Genomic DNA, 19,949 nt, shown 5'->3' on the forward strand with positions numbered 1-19,949 from the left:
GTACTGTTGTTATGAATGTACTCTTACAGCTACCGCTAATTTGCATTTTATGTAAATTATTTTTGCATGACCAATTCGAAAAGGCATCCATCGTGTTCATTGACCTACAAAATGTAAGTTTATACATTTAAATCTTTAAAATTGGATAACGGGAAGCTAAGATCTGTCAATTTTCTCTCATTACAGGTGCTAATTTGCATATTATGCAAATTTTACTATTTTGCCCCACTGGATTTTTTGGGACTTTTAGTATGGTGTTCAGGAGGCCTCAACGACTTGCACTGCAGTGAAATTCCTACTGTTGCAATTAGTGGTGGGTTACCCCCTAAAAAGCGCTAGATTGACTGGACTAAATCCACACAGTCCACACTCTCCACACACATCGACACCGCGACAACGCAAAAGGACAGCGGTCGATACTCATACTAGAACTTGGCGCGAAATCAGCCAAGTGTCCTGACCATTAAGTTTGCTTGTTCAATCTTACACAACATAGCGACCCTGAATTAAAAAAAAAAGGAGAGAGAAAGAAAAAATCTACCAAGTCGTGCCAACTTCCAGTCAATTCATGCCAGGCCGAAATACAGTCTAGCCGTCAGCGCAGCAGCATTCATCTGTAAAGGAATATCGTGTGGATCGCGAGTCGTTATCACGTCCTGCATTTCAATCGATTTTTTTAAAAAATATTTTGGATGCAATTTTTTTCATATTTTCAAAGCCAATGGACCAGTGAAATCATTTTAGGGGTAAAGAGGGAGGGAAGAGAGAGTAAAGTAGTCCCCTCGTAACTGACCTAAACTTTCAGCAAGCGGTCTGGAATCTGCTTACGAGGGGTGATCATGGGCTCGCGTCATTTGAAGTTCATCATATACGGAACAGCTCTTCTACTCTGCTTGGTGAGTGTTGGTAAATCTTTCATGTATTATGCTCATACATCTTTAATCGCCAAGAGATTGATTGTGATCTTAACATACCAATATTAACAACTAGTGGATAGTTTGTCAACCCGTAATTTCATTATTATATCATTCAGTTTTCTTCTATGTACCGGTATAGCACAACCCCTACTCCATATCCACGAGCTATAGGGGAGATTTAAGAAGAAACTGAATGAATGAACTTTTGTTATTTCGTTGTAAATGAGGAAACATGATTGTAGTATCCATGTTTGATGCTATTTTTGATACTATTTTGATACTATATTTGAGAGATGATCAATGCTGTTGACTCAGAGGTTCCGAACGTGTTAGAAAAAGTACATGATTACTCGGTGAAACAGAGGCCTTTGCCTACCTCAAAGAAATTAATTGATTGTTGTTCCCTTGGGCCAAAGCCAGCATTTCAGATCAGCGGTTATTGATACGGGCCATCATAACGCTGTTGCGTCGCAATCTATTTGCAGAACATTTGACATATTGGACAGTAAATTGGCAACGCATGATGTCAAGCTTAACTTGCACTCCATCAACCAACGCTTAAAGGGAAAAACCGCGTTCAAGTTCACGTTGACATGGAAAAAATCGTAAAGGACAGTGAAAATTGACACCATAGCCATACAGTTCTCACTCTGTTTTGTACATGGTCTATATGTTTTCTTTCGGTTGTGTGTGTGTGTGTGTGTGTGTGTGTGTGTGTGTGTGTGTGTGTGTGGTTTTCTTTTCGGAGGGGGGGCGATTAGTATTTAGTGTTCATTATTTCCCCATAAAAAAAGGTAATCGCCATTAAACGTTTTGAATTCATAATTGTAGAGTGACTTAATGAGGAAAATATGATTTCGTTCTGCAAAGTCACTTCAATCTGAAAGTCGGTGAAGATACACCGTAATTATGTGATTAAGTCAATGGGGAAAATTGAGACGAAATGATTTTGATGATAATCCAATAATCTAATTCAGAAAACGTCATGCCATCAATAGAGCTGTTTTGAGAAAAAGGCAACATATAAAGATACGCATTTCCATAATTTCGTTATCTTTTGCCCCATTTTGATTAGATTTCCTTTCTCTATATGCAGAGTGACCGCTTTTATTGTATTTATCAATGTAGATTATTATGACGTAAGCTCCCTAGTGACATTTATTACCATTTGTCTTTCATACACACATAAAGAGTATAATATTCATCAATGAGATCATCTCTCTCTCTTTCTCTCTCTGAATACACACAAAACATAATAATATACATACATAAATACATACATACATGTACGTGTATATATATATTAGATATTTAGAGACAATACGTATATAACTGTGTATTCCACATTTTAAATGTAAATTCAATTATTTATTCATTTATGTTTGGGGGGAGGGTGCTTGTGTGCGTGTGTGTATACAAGTAAGAGAGAGACACAAACTGAAAAAGTTCAGTTGTCAGTGCGGTTATTGAAACGAACACAAATCTATAGTATAGGCTTTATCAAATCTCAAAGCAAAGCCTTCGGGTCTATCAGAATGATCGTTAAATGGGAAAATGTTTGTTTGCATTGCTTTGTCTTTCATTGACGATTATTATCAATTTCAATCGATGTGATATTACGATGTATATTGTTCGCTTTTTTTGCAAATTGTTTATAAGGTAAAAGAACCTGTATTATTATTTCTGATGTTACATTCATGTACGAGAAGTATGAAAATAAATAAATGAAAAATGAAATGATTAAAGTGGAAGTGCTGGTGTACTCCTGTGATGGTGGTTTACTTAAAGGGAAGCGTTCGTTGTATATGTAAAGTAGCGCTCACAGCCCAACTCTTTGTAAACAAAATACAAGGGGGGATTTTGTAATTACTGTATAAAGCTCTGGAATATAATCATTTAGGAGGCCTACATAATAAGAAACATATACAGTCAAACCTGCCTATAGCGACCATCAAAGGGAAATGGAAAAGGTGACCGTTATAGACAGGTGGCCGCTATAGACAGGTTATCCAACTTTGTGTGCATTGCCTACATGATTGTACATGTACCATCGTTGCACACGTCAACTTACACATACATGTACATACGTTTGCACACGTGTGCTTCATGCATTGAGCAATGCCGGTATTTATGAAATTGTTGTACATTAGCATTTGTACAGTCGTGCAGTGTTATAACTGAATGAGTTATGAATGCAGTGATGGCGATCACTGAACGTTGCCTAGGAATAACTGACACAGCTACAAAGGAAAAAACACCCTGAATTATTGGCTCTGCTACGGCTCCACGATCATCGGGGCTGTGGCCGCTATAGACAGGTTAAAATCTACTGCGGGAAACAAACTTTGTGGCCGCTGGCCGCGTTAGACAGGTGGTCGCTAAACACAGGGTCTTTAACAGGGCTTTTCCCTCCGGGGGGGGGGGGATTTTTTAGTGGCCGCTATAGACAGGTGGCCTCTAAGGGAGGTTTGACTGTATATACTTCGACAAATCTCTGTATGAGATTGTTTGCTTTCTTCCGCTAATATTGATGAAAACTAACTTTGATTTCGTCACAGTTTTTGAGTAAAAATGAACGAAACACATACATTTCACAATCTTTTTTTTTTCACTTTCTGCCTTCTGCCAAAGTATAGCAATTTGCACCAAGCAATATTCCTGTAAACTTCCAATGAATCCGTTTCTCTTTAAATTTGACCCCCTCATGCACCCACGCGCATAAGCCCTATACATACTGTAAAACCAGAAATATTCGCTGCATGAAATTTTCGCGAATTGGAGCTGGCATTCCATGCAAAGTGTAGGCAAGAACTTTGATTTCTTGAATCTTGGCTTCTCGCGAAATTCGCTGAAATTTCATGCACGCGAAAATGCCCGTTTTACAGTATAGACTCGAGATACTTATAGGAAGAAAGGACTACTTCCTTGTGGAGAGACATCAGTATCTTTAAAGGGATGGTATAGAGTATTAATTGAGGTTAGGATTCGGCTTTTAACTTTTTAATGCTTTTGACACTTTAGTTACTTTAAATCACTTTATCAAATGTTAAAGTGGAATCCAAAGTTATTTTGATGAAAATTTGCTTTGAAATGTCTGAGATGTGCAAAAACAAAGTAAAACAAAGAGATCCTGTAACAAAAGGTGGATCCCATATATTGCTTTGTTTCAAATATCTCAGCCATTTCAAAACCAATTATCATAAAATTCTTGAATTCCTCCGTTGCTATATGCTCTTTCATTATTTCATAAGAGGTTTTCTCATTATCTAAAAAAAAAATCATCATAAAAAAAGATAAATGAAAATGTTGGAAACCGAAGCCCTATCTCAGCCAAAACTATACTATATCTTTAATGCTGAATGTCAGTCGTTGTTCAAAAGGTCGTTATCACTGGCTTTGTTATATAGAGACGGGAAGTCAAAAAGAGCTTTGAGGGGAAACGGGATCAGCGTTTGCTTTACGACGTTGATTACCGGTAAAATAAGAATTAGATTACATTGTGGAGACTCTAAAACAAGTTGTAAAAGCAGTAAGCAATCACATTAACTGTATTATCTTTACCGACGCTAGTCACGCATGGATGTGTTATGTCATGATAGCTTTTTGTGAACTCGGGTTGTGTAAGCATAGGTATATATACCTATTTTGCAGGACATCAAGTAGTAATGCTTGTGTGATCATCTCAGTAAGACCGCCACGGTTTGAATGTGAGGTACCAGATTTGGAAGTAACCTTAATCCCATTGGCAATATAATCAATGGTCGTTGCCTACACCAAACTTTGCCGGGCTATAAGCTGATGAAAATCTTTTTCCCTCTCTGTAACTTAGGCAGTTTCATCTTTCATACCTCCAGATAGGAAAAAGAAACAATATCAAATCAATATAAAGAGAGTCTTCACGGAAATATACACCTCAAATATTGATTACGTGGATTCAGTAATGCAGAAATATTAGAAGAATACAATCATCACTGACGTATGAGAAAAATCGGACAATCCGGACAATCTGCACAAGGGTTGCGGATTTAAGTTTTGATTACATCTAATCCCCGTGCACCGTTGTCATTGCTGGATCGCTGAATTCCACATGCCATTTTTGCAATTAATTTAGCATATCTAATTAATTTAGCATATCTAAATGAAAGACATTTGGTGATTTACATTCTTCGGAATGGAGAGGAATAAGGATACGTCTTATTCCAATCGATTTCACGTCAAAATCATGTCAAAATAGAAAGATAGTAAAGAACTATGCACAGAAGCTAACACTGCCTTAGTGCGTGATTTGAAATGTCATAGTCTCTGCCATCATTGTGGCCACCACTGATACCACTGATTTGTAGAAATATGGGAAACTTTGCAACCCTTTGACTTTCTAAACTCTGATCTTGATTTGTTATCTAGCATTCTGTTTGTCTGCTTTCACTGTATTCATTAAAGATTAAATATGATATGAAACTAAATGACATGGAACAAGCGCCTACACAGGTATATTATACTTGTCTCACCAATAAGTGTCACTTTACTTTTCCGCAAGTTGGCTTGTGACCCCACAGGTCCATCCAGGCACGAAGCCCCTTGCAACGGAAGGCGTGGAGATGGTGAGATTGTGACGTAATAGGGATGTCCTCTTATTCATCTCCGCTACATCCCCTCACTCACCTCCGTAACTGTGAACCTAGCGCCCCCCCCCCCCCCCCACACACACACACTTTAATCGTTCTCACGCACATGCTCGCAAACGCACACCTGAACCCTGGGTTCAGCATGCAGGCATATTTGTGGCTTTTATTAATTGGCCACCAATTTCACAACGCATCATTATTCCCATGGCCGGCGCCACATTTTCAAAAGTGGCAGGTGGGGGACTACTTCCGGGTTTCATGAGCTAAATTTCTTTAGCTTGACAAGGGTGAAAAGGGTCTTCAGCACATCTTTCTCATTCCACCTCCGAGTTTCTTCAGCTGACAAGTAACAGCCACTACTGCCACTCCAGGGGGGCATTTCATGAAGGAACTTGTCGGATAAAATATCTGACAAGTCAATTATATCCGACAAGTTTTGAGAAATTCTTATGTCTGATTGGCTGATTTCTCTGAACTTGTCGGATATAATTGACTTGTCGGACATTTTATCTGACAAGTTCCTTCATGAAATGCCCCCCAGGGGTGTCAAAACGTGGGGGGGGGGGGGGAGTCAAGGTGGTGACACTCCATGTATTCTTTTGTGCGGGTGCAAAAAAAAGGTGAGGGGTCCAAGCCAGCCCCCCCCCCCCCCCCCCATCCAATAAACGCGACAATGACTGTGCATTTATGCTTTATACTTTGTGTACGTAGTTTATATGTGTGTCACAGTCATTTACCAATCATCCAACCTTGGACTATATTAGTTATTAGCATACAAAGGAGAGTACACAATCACGTAGATTCAGGAATGTGTTGTTGTTGTTGTTCGTTTGTTTTTTTCAATGATAACGCAAACAAAGAGGCATGTCCTTGACATGTGCGATTACACTGAAAAGTTATCTGAATGCAACGAAACATGTACCACTGAACGACTCCACGCCAAATCACCTCAGGGAAAATACTGCGGTAGCAGTCATTCGTGTTATATACAAAAAGTAGTATTACTCCCTTCTTAGAGATGGGAGGACATTGATGTTACATGCCCATTGTGGGGTATGTTTGGGAGTTATGAGTGTGTTCCATGACCTCACAGAACCCTGTCAATGAATAATTAGCAAGAACGAAATAAAAGGTAAAGAAGTGGATGAGAGGCAGTGGTTGAAAAAAAAAAGGATGAGAAAAAATGATGATGAACATACAAGATGAGGTTGACGAAAAGGAGTTCATTAACAAAAATAATAAAACAGGAAGAAAGAGAACAAGATGGAGAAGGAGGAAAAGAAGATGAGGAGGAAGAGAATTGATTGAATAATACTGAAGAAGAAAAAAATTAAAGAAGAAGTAGAAGAAGAAATGGCAGTAGAGGAAAAGAATGTTCAAAAGTGTCTTCAAGAACCCTAACTATGGTTCGTCAATTGCATGTAGCCGTATTGACAAACAAACAGAAAAACAATGGAGAAAGACGACACACGTATAAACTTGAATGATTAAAGCACTCGTTTTCTTGACAAATTGCCCGTAGTCCTTTGATCACTTCGCGGACTCGAAGTGGTGTTTATGCACGTTTATATCCTTCGCCAAACGGATTGACATTAGAAATAAAAGAACTTCCGTATAAATCAGACAAAACAGGCTGAGATGAAATGTGTTCTAATCGAAGACGGTATCAGCGAAAATCTGTCGATGAGGAAAGTTGCTAAATCATGCCATCTCTAGAATAAATCTATTCGTTATTCGTGCGAATGGCAATATTCACTGGAATATTAATTCGTTTTAATCGTATTAAATGAAGGTGCGGAATAAATTCGTTGTTCCGAAGCTTCGTTTTTCCTACAGGTTTCATTTATCAGAAAGTGAAATAATGTTCTTTATTCTAGAAAGGTTAGTTAGTTGGAAAATGAAAAGAGGTTCGTCATTCCGAAGGTGCGCTAATCTGAAAACGAAATATTAAGGTTCGTTATTCCCGTGATTCCGAAAGTTCTTTGTTACGAAGGTTCTATAGTCCGAGATAACTGGCTTCAGATGCTTGCAGGCAGCGGTGTTGTTCATTGGTAGAACCGCCCCCCCCCCCCCCCCCAATAAAATGTGATTGTTGTTGGTTGTACTTTTTAAACCCTAACAAGAAACACCGTCATGGTTTACGCAAACGTACCGCATTTCCGTTCCCCATCATACTTATGCCAAATTTGTCATCTCACCTACTTTTTTGTTGAACTTGTTCGTTTATGCTTGCATTGAGTGCATTAATCTTTTATATGTTATTGTTTCCTTTCCTCCATCGCATCATCAGGAAACGGACCATACCGAAAACCTGCAGTGGCCTTCGATTAATCGAAGCAGGCTTGTTGACGTAACAAGCAAATAACTTTTCCAGCCATATACCAGGGGTTATCTACCATCTCATTCGATGTGATGTGGGTGTGTGTGTGTGGGGGGGGGGGGGGGGGGGACTTACGTTGTATGTAAGCAGAAGCGTAAGAAAAGGACGAAGAGGTATAGCTTAAAGGGATCGTATAGTTTTGGTTGAGACCTAACTTCAGGTTTCTAACATTTTTGGGTGAGATAATGAGAAACCTCTTATGATATATGAAAGAGCATGTAATTCTAAGAGGAATTCAACGTTTATTTGATGAAAATTGGTTTTGAAATGGCTGAGATACCCAAAACAGAGCAATCCGAATAAGAAGGTGGGAACACCTTTTATTGCGATCGCTTTGTTTTATATTGTTTTTGGATATCTCAGCCATTCCAAAACCGATTTCCATCAAACAAACTTTGAATTTCTCTTAGAATTGTATGTTCTGTACTATTTCACGAGTGGTTTCTTGATATCCCACAAAAAGTCAAAAGCCCATTCCTCATCTCCACCGATACTGTACCATCTCTTTAAATAAAAGGACAACCACAAACAAACTCAACAAGGTGCCTCGTTCAGAACCAGAAATGCAGAATAAGGACGACCAATTGAGACTCGTAAAAGGCGCCACAAGCTGCCTTCTCGTCTTTTGATAAACAGTGATTGCTATATAGTTTCAATACGTTGTACTCTCACCTTTTGGTCCTATCACATACTCAAAGCTCCTATATAGACATAATTATGCAAGTTTCAACATTGTATACTTCATGCCGACTAAAGCTATAGCGTGCACTTCACGAAAGAACCCCCAACAAACATAAGGGGGTTGTGCCTTTGGCGACCTTGTTTTGTTTTGTTTTTGTTTTGTTGTTTTTTCCTGTCTTTGTTTGTTTGTTGTTGTTTTTCGGCAATATAAATATCAAAATATTATCGACGGATGGGGATGAAATTTTATAAAGGTGATATTCCTGCATTTATTCAATCCTCTTTTTTTATTTTCATTCTATTCTTTTTCAAAACAATACACATGAATATTACAAACGTCAAAATGATATATTTCATGTAGGATAGTATCACAACAGTCATAGAACTCATCTTAAAAGAAAGAAAAACTAGAACTTGTCAAATGTTCCTTGTGTCAATACAGACACAAGGAACAGATGATTAAGTTTTGGCAGTCAGCTGGCAGTGCTCCGTATTTTAGACATTGTTGGAAGGATTGGGAAGTGTGGCCATTTTCAGCATAGGCCCTAATATTTCATGCTTAGCGGTTCCAGGTTTGCGCTCTCCGAGTCCTTCTCTCGTTGCAATATTTGATTTCTTGCTTGATTTCTTCAAATACACGTCTATAATGTGGACTTTTTTTTCAAAGTCTTAATTGCATTTGAAGCAAAAATAAAAGAAAGAAAGAAAAAAAACAGGCCTGGATGTGGCAAAATTATAGTAATCTGTGTAGACATGCCTCAATACAATGACGCTGTGTTCATTCATTCCTATGACTATAGGCCTATCGGTGTTTACTATACGGGTAGAATAAACTAAACCGTGGATATAAAATGCAAATGCTTGGTATGTAGATAAAAAAACAACACCATTCATTTAAACTTTTCAGGACCACCCTTGTCAACATAACACTTATAAAAAGGTAAAGCACACGTATATGTTACCGATGATATGACATCATTGTTGAGTGAATCTTGAGTAACGCTATTATGCATTAATAGTACACGTACCTATACCTGTATACATTAACTCGTGTATGTCTCGCTTCATCCATTCTTTTCTTTTTCACTTTCTCTCATTTTCCATTACAGTGATTCACTCTGTACTTTCGATTCAGCCACTGACACCATCATTTTGAACACTGAAAAAAAAATGACCTCGAATAGCGGTAAATCAGGTATGTCAAACCGATATAAATTCTGCAAATAACATTTATTTGCAGATTTCATATCACTTTCACACACCTGATATACCGCAATTTGGAGTTTTTGTATAGACTCATCTCCGGATTAATCATAGAACCTATAATATGATATACTATATACATTATATACAATAAGTTTTGCTCTGAATAATAAACACTCTTCATTCTTCAATGTTCTTCTATGTTGCCATTTCACACAATGTTGAATTTTTGACGCCATCTTCCACACTTCGAGATTTTATAAGACTGCATCTTGTGTTTTCATTTAGCCTAAATGGATGACTTTCCCAATGAAAAAACAAAAACAAAAAACAGTGGTAATTATGTCACTGTAAGACTGCTTGGACAATTTTGGGTGTATGTGTCGGCCTACTTTAAGACACATTGCGTATACCCTTGTCGTATAGAAATGTGCTTGACATAAATCCAGACTGAAGAGGTAAGGCGCATGAACAAAGGAAAGATAACTGACACCGGCTAGCGTGTTCGGTCAGATCGGATATTGTAAGATCCGACTACCTGCTGCTCGCTGCCCGATATCCGGCAAGACCTGGAAAACACGAATCCAGCATTTCCGGTTCACCTTCACACAGGCACGGACTACCTGTACCTGAACGCAAGACTGCACAACACAATGAACACGAAACCAGTATATTATAACTTTTGCGCTCTTTACTGCCATTTGGTATATAGGCCTATTATACTAAACTACGGAGGCTTAATAGATTCGATGTAGAAAATATCAAGGGACAGTAAGAGGGTTTACTATGTCCGATTCTTACATAACACACTGTACTCTTTAGCTACAATGTCATGTACAACGAGAACTCCCATGTAAGAGTTCCATATTATAAGCTGTGTGCATTCACACCAATTCATCAATAAAAAATAACTATCTCTGTTTTCAGTGTACATTGCTACATCCCCAGAAGGCCTAATGCATCATTCATATTTTAAAAACTGCTCAGATACATGCGTTACAATACTATTCAACAGCGCTGACAGCTGCAATGACGTATAACTGTACAACGATATACGGATCGAAAAGAGTGTTCTTGAATGCAATATATATGTAGGCCATATACATGTACTTGTGCATGTGCATGTAATGTTAATTGTAGTCTTTATTACATGCTGCGTCCTTTGTACATAATCATGTCCAGAAATCTCTATTTAAAATCTTTGCTTGTATTTTGCTCTCCGTATAGGTCATGTGTATGTATTTACAAGTACAACGTAAATAAGAACTACTTGAGATGGCATATGCAATAACGCGATCTGTGGTTGTGTTGTTGCTTACTTTCTTTAAAAAAGAAATATAAAAAGACAAAAAGGAAAACACACAATGACCCTGGCTATAGACCTATACCGCGATCATGATTGGTTAAGACCCACTTAAAAGTGAAGATTGTAATAGGAGAATGAATAGATGGTAATGCTGACAACGTCAATGACAAGTAATGTGTTGATGATGAAGTTTATATCATAAGAATGATAATGGCCATGATCGATGATGATGATGATGATGACGACGACGACGATGATGATGATGATGATGATGATGGTGACGAGGAGGAGGATGAGAAAGATTTTATCTTTTATCTGAGAAAAGTTTTTATCGGAGTCCTTGACGGATCTTGAGATGCCCTCACCTTCCAGAGCAATTCACAAATTTTACAAGCTATGCTTTTCTTTGTGAATTTCTCTTTTCCATGTAGAGTTACAAATTAAGATTGTATTACTCACTTGTTTATTTATCCAAACCGAAGTTGATATCATTATAGTATTGTATTCATGTACGTTTTGTTGAAACTTAAGTGATTTAAAGTTCCTTAAAATATCAGTACTCATGTAAGCGATATTACTTTGTATTACTTTATATGTGGAAATAAAATCATTTTGAATTGAATTGAAGAGATGATAGACCTAAGTGGTAATGGTGTTGGTGGTGATGATGATGGGAAACTGTTACCATTATGCAGCCTATAACAACGTCAATATGAGAAGTTCTCGCTGTTTTTTTTTTAATCCTTGATATTGTTGTATGCATCAACAAACTGACTGTTTGGTAAATGTTGGCTCTCTTTTTATTCTCTCCTCAGATTTCAATATCAGGAGCAAGTAAGAAGATACACGCTCCACCTTACGGTAAGGCGAGTCCATCCATCCATCACCCTTCTAGAAATTACTATCAATATGATAACCTCCAGCAAAGAGGATAAGGTTTTTGTTGGTTGTCTGTTGATCTGTTGTCTTTCTGTCCGCCTGACCGACTGTTAGAAGTTTTACGCAAGAAGTAAGCTGACTGTGATGACAAAATTAGTAATGATTTAAATTGATATATGGTGATCTAGATCACCGTCTGGATTTCGACTTTTCAAAGGACTATTATTGTCACGAGACAAGTAAGATTTTAACAGTTTCTTACGTAAGTCTTCAAAAGAATGTTGTTCATGGAGGCCTACTGTTTAATAAAATAATAATAAAGAGAAATCATACTACAGGTGTGACAGCTGTTCCAAACGTACGCCTATTAATTGTATTCTTTATCTAGTATGTGTTTGTTTGTTGTTTGCCATTTTCTTCTCTGTTGTCATGCTTGAACATATCTATCATTTCATGTTTGAATTGCTATGAGCACTGAAGGTGGACCTGTGCGCTATACAAGTAGCCACTGTTGTTATTACTATTATCATCATTATTATATACACGACACCTCTTCTCGACTTTGATATGGCCAGTAGCATCAGAACCACTGCTTTACCTAACGCTGGACAAAAATATTGATAAAACAGTAGGCATGTAATGCAATGTTACGAATGACGATTTAAAGTGTGATGTTATGTCGTATATATACAAGTAGGCCCTTACATTAGCATATTTTGGTGATCATTTCTGATTATACATGTATGATGACTTGTTATGTGTTTTCTTCGTTCTGTGTATACAATACTTTTCCAGCTAGCAAATTTGACGTCGTTGAAATCGAGTCAACGGTCAGTCGGCCGAAGCGCGACACCGACGATGACTCAGATGAGGTGATCTCGTCGTTGTCCAGTGATGTCGAAGACGAGGTCCAAGCGTTCCTCAACGAGATACCGTCCCGTCTTCACATACCCGTCTCTTTCTCTGCTTCATTCCACACATCTAGTAGTGGTCAGAGAGCGACCAGTACAGGTGATAAAGCGACGTCCATTATCATTATAAAACTGTTATTCTTAGTATATATAACTTTTATTATCATCATTAGTTATTAGGATCATTACAAAATATTATTATCATTTATCATTATTCATGAGTCATCACTGCTTATCATCATCACCTTCATCATCGTCGACTACTTATTTACCGGTATATCATTTTCATTATACCGTCATATTCATTCATCCATCCGTTCATTCATTCATATTCATTCATTCATTCATTCATTCATTCATGCATCCATTCATTCATTCATTCATTCATTCATTCATTCATTCATCCATTCATTCATTCATTCATATTCATTCACATTCATTCATATTCATTCATTCATTCATTCATTCATATTCATTCATTCATTCATTCATTCATTCATTCATTCATTCATTCATTCATTCATATTCATTCTTTCATTCATTTCATTCATTCATTTCATTCATTCATTCATTCATTCATTACGAATTCATTCACATTTTCGTCCACACGAGATCGGGCAGGTGGCCTGTCGAGCCCTCCTTTCCATTTCTTCGGTTTTCTGACAATATGGTACGCCAATGGTTTCCGAATTTGTTTTATACGATGTTTCAAGAATCCACTTCAAAATTTGTATCAAAATTTAGAATCAAATTTCTTTGACACTCATTGTATTCCGTATATTGATGGCTGCATAGAAACGTTTGCAAAATTGTCATTTTCGTGTGGAGGTTAGAAGACCATTGATGACACATACAGCATACCATAATCTTTAAATTGCTTGACCTAAAATTCTACTACTAGTAACTTGTCGTCTGCATGGATGCATGCGTGCGGCAGAGCGATCCGAGCATCATCACCTTGTAAAGACGCTCCTAGCCCCCTCGCTAGTTTGCCGGCGCGGCCTGCACATCTGCGAACCGTTCTGCCAGTCAAGTCCAGATCAGAGCACCCAGAACGTTACATGTTACAAACAATGTTACAAACATTGTTTGTTTCTGGTTCATAAGGCAGGTCTAGATCTCCCTCCTAATATAATGTAAGTTGTTACGTTATTGTCAACCTATTTTATATCGCTATTGCCATGGTTTTACGGTCCAGACATCCATCTGGTCGTGTTTGTTGGTCCAACAAGTCCAACTATGGAGGTACAGAGAGGTGTAATATGTTAGACATGGTTATTCATATAGGTCTAGTAGACCACTAAGTACTGGTAAACCCGATAAGTGATAGGTGACGCTACATGAGGAATAGGCGAGCAGTACCTCCATCATAAACTTTCTACTAGTTGGGTTGGGCTGAAAAACGATTGTTTTTCAATTTTGTTGATAGCTGAATCAGTGTACAGTATACCAATTACCATGGATGTATCTAAGCGCCGACTTTCTTAACCTCGGAGCGCTCCTTGTACACAGTTACAACTTTCTTTGATTTATCAAAAGTGCCGGGTTCATTTGGTAGAAACTGAAAGTTTAACCTTGTAAAAAAAACCACGGTCTGTATAACGTTAGTGTCTAAAGTGGAAAAATTGTATGTGTGGTTTTTATATGCATTTAGTTAGGTCTACTATTGCAACTGATTGACAAATTGCCCTAGACCTACATCGACGTAAAACACTGAGCAATTCAGTGCTTATTTACGTCGATGTAGGGCAATTTGTCAATCAGTTGCAATGAAAACATCTCAACGGAAGAATATCAGGAATTTGAATTTAGTTACTAGTAGAGATCATCTATATTTAGATCTATTCCCCAGATGCTGATGATTGTGACAATTTTACTGTAGATCTAACGTTAGTAAGGGAAGAGAGCTTGTTTTAATTCCTGGATTCCTCCCCCCCCCCCCCCCCCCCGTAAACATAGAGTTGTCTATACGATATAGACTCTAACCAACTAACATATTTAGATCCTTGTTTTCGAGTTTCTAGTTGGCACTTTAAAAGTAAAACATCTTTCAGAAATGTCACTTGGCATTCACACATTATGATCCCTTATCGGTGTAAAATGCAATCAATCATTTGAGTTTTTAAGTGGAGATAGATTTTAAAGAAACATTGCCAGTAGAGCTGATCATTAGGCCCTACATGACGGCATTGCTCTGTTTGCAATTTGTTCTGCATTTGTCAACTATGTAGATCATCCAATAAGATTTAGGCTACCATTATTATTGCTATATATTGCTATAAATAAGACTAAAAACAAGCCACTTTAATGAAGTAATTCACATTTGGTGAGGGATACAGTGTGAGATATGTTGTTAATTGGAATTTTTGATTAAGGTGTATTAAACCAGTACAGGAAACTAGAGATTGCACTTAAAGTGCAGTTATTGTTGTTACTGTTTACTTGAGCTGCACTTTGTTTGGATTTTATTTTGGTGGGCAGTTGAGTTGGGACTATAGAACATTAGAAGGATTAACTATGGTAGATAACAAGGAAGGGGGAATAGCTCTTTGTGCAATGTGCCTTTTCTGTATACACAGCCAAGGAGCTTAATAGCAGTATAAGATATTTTGTCAGGGAATTAAGTTGGCCACCTGGAATGATCTTTTAATTGCATTTGTGTTTAAGTTGGGAAATTGTGGGAGACATTGGATTTGGGGTTCCTGTTCTTAGCTGTGGAGGTTAGCTTTTTGGGAGTGGGAGGATCGGAGGAGTTGAAATTTAGATCTCACCAAGGACAGACCTACAGTATATAGGGGAAGAAAATGTTCTGAAAATGATGATGAGCTACTGCTCATCATCAGTCAGTGACAGAGTTGAAGTGACAGAGTTGTACCATCTTCGAAGTTTGAAATACCTTGTGACACTTTGATAGATCAGGTGAATATGTAACTTCGGTTACAGAAATAAAGCCGCTGAGGTCAGATCCGAACTATACACCAATAGTTGAAATCACCCCATGTCTGAGTATACAGCATGTGTGGCAATGATGGTGATGACAGTCACAACAATGGGACTGTGAGAAAAAGCCCACAGTAGTGCGATTGGGTGATGCCCTCCCCACATATCTCTACATTAATATAAAAGTTGCTGAATTTATGGTAAATCTATAGAGTATATACATCATAATGTGCAAATAGGATTTCAGGCACACTTGAGGTGCAAGGCTCTAAACTTTTATCAACCAAGTTGTTTGATGTCATCACCAAGGAATAAACAGGAATGACACTATTGATATCACAGTGCATGCTCATGACAGGATTCTAGGAAATGGGGTAGGCCTATACAAATGGTAGTCCACTAAATACATTAATTTGAGAATAGGTTTAGTAAGTTTCTGTCTAGTCATCTGCAGCGATGCTTCCCAAGAAATCATGAACCATTGGCCAAACATTGAACAATACGATCGATAGTAATGCATGTTTGATATTTTGTCTGAAACCGAACCAGCTTTGCCGGTGAGGCTGCAAGGAGGCGATTCACCGCTGGAGGGGAGAGTTGAGGTGCAGGTCGATGGTGACTGGTACGGAGTGTGTGATGACGAGTGGGATATCAGTGATGCAAACGTTGTGTGTCGACAGCTGGGATACGGGTAAGCATTAAAAGTATTATAATGCTATTGATAGAATTCTATTCTGGCTGGGTTCAAGGATTGCTAAATTTGCATTGTGGCAAAGGATAAAGACCCCCAAAATATTTGCGGTGACAGTTCAATAATGTTGATAATAAAGATGAGGATAATTATGCTTTGATGATTGGGATGCCGTTACGATGCCTTTAACAGTAACACTTTAAAGAAAAAGTTTAATTTCTGTCTGCTGCATGTGAAATGTTGTGTCATACAGTGTGCTGTGCTTTTCATCAGTATAATTTCTAAGTGTGATGAAAATGGTCAGAAAGTGTTAGAGCAGGCTTGTACCTTAATGCAGTTGGTGTAGCCTACATACTTTCTGAATATCATTGTTACAAAATGAACAGAGTCATATCAGCCAAAAATTTCATCACCTGGTGGTTTAGTTGGGTTTTTTTTTTTTCGTTTTACAAGTAGTTTTTCCCCAACTTGGGTCTCATGCAATGTTGTGTGTGTCTTTTAAACCATAGTAATATCTTCAGTCAAATCTTCAAAAGGCATCCAGAAATATTCTGTTCTTTTATGTGGTGTTGTTTTTTTTAAGACTGCTTAACAATTCTCAACAGTGAAATTATTTCTGCTTTTATGAAATTTTATGACATTTTTTGGCAAAACAAACTGATTTATAGAAGTGAAGATTTTTAAAGTGATGACTTTTTTTCTGTGCTCAATATTTGATCAATTATATCATCATTTATCCATGAATTGCATGACTGGTCATTTCTCTGCATGTCCTCGATCATTTTACCTGTGAAGTGATGCAAGGGAGGCGTACAGATCCGCTGTGCAGTCCTTTGGCTACAACAGAAATGGGTTTGCCATGGACGATGTCAACTGCAGTGGGATGGAAGCTGGCCTTAGTCTTTGCAGCCACTCCGCCAGACATGACTGCTTCCAGTGGGAGGTTGCTGGAGTAAAATGTAATCCAGAACCACCTTCTGCAAACAGAGGTGAGAAATTTGTGTTGCCAGCAGAACTATAAGTTGCAGAAATTGCTGGTTATATGAACATGCTTTCCTGGCCAATGCCAGAATATGGTCAATTTGATATATTAGTCATCACTGATGCAATATCATCTCTTAACAGGTCTAGCATTTACTTGTTAAATTGTCTGTTCATATAAATATCTTCCTGAAGAGAAAACAAACAGACAAACATTAATCACAACTCACATTGCAGTAGGCTGTGAGTGGGAAAGATGATTTTCTTTACAGAGGCAAATGTAGGTGCTAGAATGTTAACCAAAAATAGAAATTAAATAAGTGATTCATTTATCCACCAGTGGAAGAACTGTAAGGTATGGCATCATTATTCCATCTAATTTGCGTATATGTGATAGTGATCACTGTTACTATACAGTATTTCGTAAAATCATCTTCTACAAGGATGTGAGAGTTCAGAGTTTAGTCAGATTTCAGACTTTTTTTTATTACACCAAAAACCCATTTTACATACTTTTTTTTTCATTTCCTATGCATTGAAGTATTTACAATTTAATGCACTTCCGACCCTTTTTTTCATAGGTTTCAGATTTTTCAGACTTTTACTCTCACACACCTGTTTCTAAAAGTAACACATTTTTGTCTTGTGCTTGATCAGACTTCAGCCCTCTCTCTCTCTCTCTTTCTGTGACTGTGCAACACTCTTTATTTTCTATTCTATTCAGCTCGATCATGGTGTGCATATACCCCTGAAAACTGTATTCACCCTGTCTAGTTTCCCTCCTAACCAAGTTCAGACTAACTTTCCCTACCAAACCAAAGCCTTTCCTGCAATTCTGATGGAGGGAGACCTTGAATGCAAGTTTGATCGCAGCCATTTAACAATTGGCATTCTCTCCCTGCAGTTCATGGGAGCCATGAACTGTCTTGTGATGCAAACATCAAAAGCAAATTATGTGACGGCATTGTAGTTTTGTGTGAGGTTCTTTTAGTCACTGAATGGTATTTAAAAGAATTGCTAAAAGCACTGAGGCTTACTGATGGAAGTCTTTTTGAAATTTGTGTCCTCTATATCCTTTATGTTTCTTGCTCTTTCTTTATTTGTTTTTTTTTTTTTTTTTGGGGGGGGGGTTGTTTGTGGGGGGGGGGGGGGGGCAGAAAAAAGGAAGGAAACCAACTGTTCCCTGAAAACATCCACATAATGTTTGTTTTCCTGTATACCTCGTTTGGTCCCACATGTGAAATTACAGTGCATCGTTCCTGACCCTGTCAAAAAAACTCTAGATAGTACTGTAGATACTACCACAAAGTACAAATTAATATGATACAGCATTAATGCATGGAAATGTTTGCTAAGTTGGACAGTAAATTATTTAGCTACCATTAAGAAGGATCAACTCCTCTGCAAAATCTGCCCAACCTCGAACCTTGACTTCGACACCCTTCATATATTTAGAGGAAGTGTACAGTTGTATCTTTGATATCAATATAGATCTACTAAAACAATCTACAAAAACAGATGGAGTTCTTTGAGTGGAAGAAAGAAAAGATGCTGTAACTGAAGAGCTTGTGACAGAAAAATTCTTCAACTAAGTGGACAAAGTTGATTTTTTTTTTTTTGGGGGGGGGGGGAGGGGGAGAAAACATGTCACACATCAGTGTATTGTTTTATCATACAGAATTTTCATGATATGAGTTTTACCACACAATGTAATTATGTCTGTGATTATCAGAAAACAGTAAGAGGTGCAAGGACCAATGCTTTTAAGAGCATTACTTTTAGTTAATTGGTGGCTTTTTCTGATTGATCAGTTTTGCTCTCATGTGCAAAAGCCCATGAAAGTGAAGTGAGTAGTGGTATAGTTGTAGTACCCTATTATTTAGATTTCCCAAACTTCCCAATCTATACAACTCGTCCGTATTTACAGAAGAGTTTTCATGGTTTTTTTCCATGGATCACCACAATGCAATAGTGTATGTGCAACCAAACAGGCAGTCATTTCAAAAGTGGTCCATTTGTTCTATCTCCCCCCCCCCCCCCCCCCTTCATTCTTTCTATCATATGTATGTCATTACTTTTTGATGCTGGCATTACCCAATTTGAAAGTGATCTCCCATTACTGGGGCCTTATATATACCATTTATCTAAGGGAAATGAGGTTATTGCAACAGTGAACAACTTAGTCAAGTGGCTCTGCATACAAAGAAAAAAAGAAAAGAAAAAGAGTGCATGTTATTGTGCTTTGTGTACAATGTCATAGGGAATGTCGTTTCTTATTACTGATATTAAACAAGGCTTTTGTGTCTGCACTTGGAATAATATAATGGATGATTTTTCTCAATTGACAGAGCACTTTGTCAGTCACTAGAGCATGAAAGCAATTTGTCTGGCTCCGACACAGAGTGTGATTTTGATTGATTTCTATGGAGATGCGG

At 37.8% G+C, this 19,949-nt stretch overlaps 1 protein-coding gene across 1 annotated transcript in view; it reads left to right on the forward strand.

The window, feature by feature from the left end:
- Positions 1-388: 388 nt before the first annotated feature.
- LOC139725457 (apolipoprotein(a)-like) overlaps positions 389-19,949 on the forward strand; it is a 69,746-nt gene continuing 50,185 nt past the window's right edge. Inside the window, exons 1-5 of the mRNA XM_071636532.1 lie at positions 389-896; positions 11,928-11,973; positions 12,787-13,002; positions 16,392-16,533; positions 17,329-17,522. Coding sequence (XP_071492633.1) covers positions 840-896; positions 11,928-11,973; positions 12,787-13,002; positions 16,392-16,533; positions 17,329-17,522 — 655 coding nt within the window. The 5' untranslated portion in view covers positions 389-839. The remainder of the gene's footprint in view (positions 897-11,927; positions 11,974-12,786; positions 13,003-16,391; positions 16,534-17,328; positions 17,523-19,949) is intronic.

Source organism: Diadema antillarum, unplaced genomic scaffold (genome assembly GCF_040938485.1).
Source record: "Diadema antillarum isolate AM-2024a unplaced genomic scaffold, OU_Dant_1.0 seq00000041_RagTag, whole genome shotgun sequence".
NCBI lineage: Eukaryota > Metazoa > Echinodermata > Echinoidea > Diadematoida > Diadematidae > Diadema > Diadema antillarum.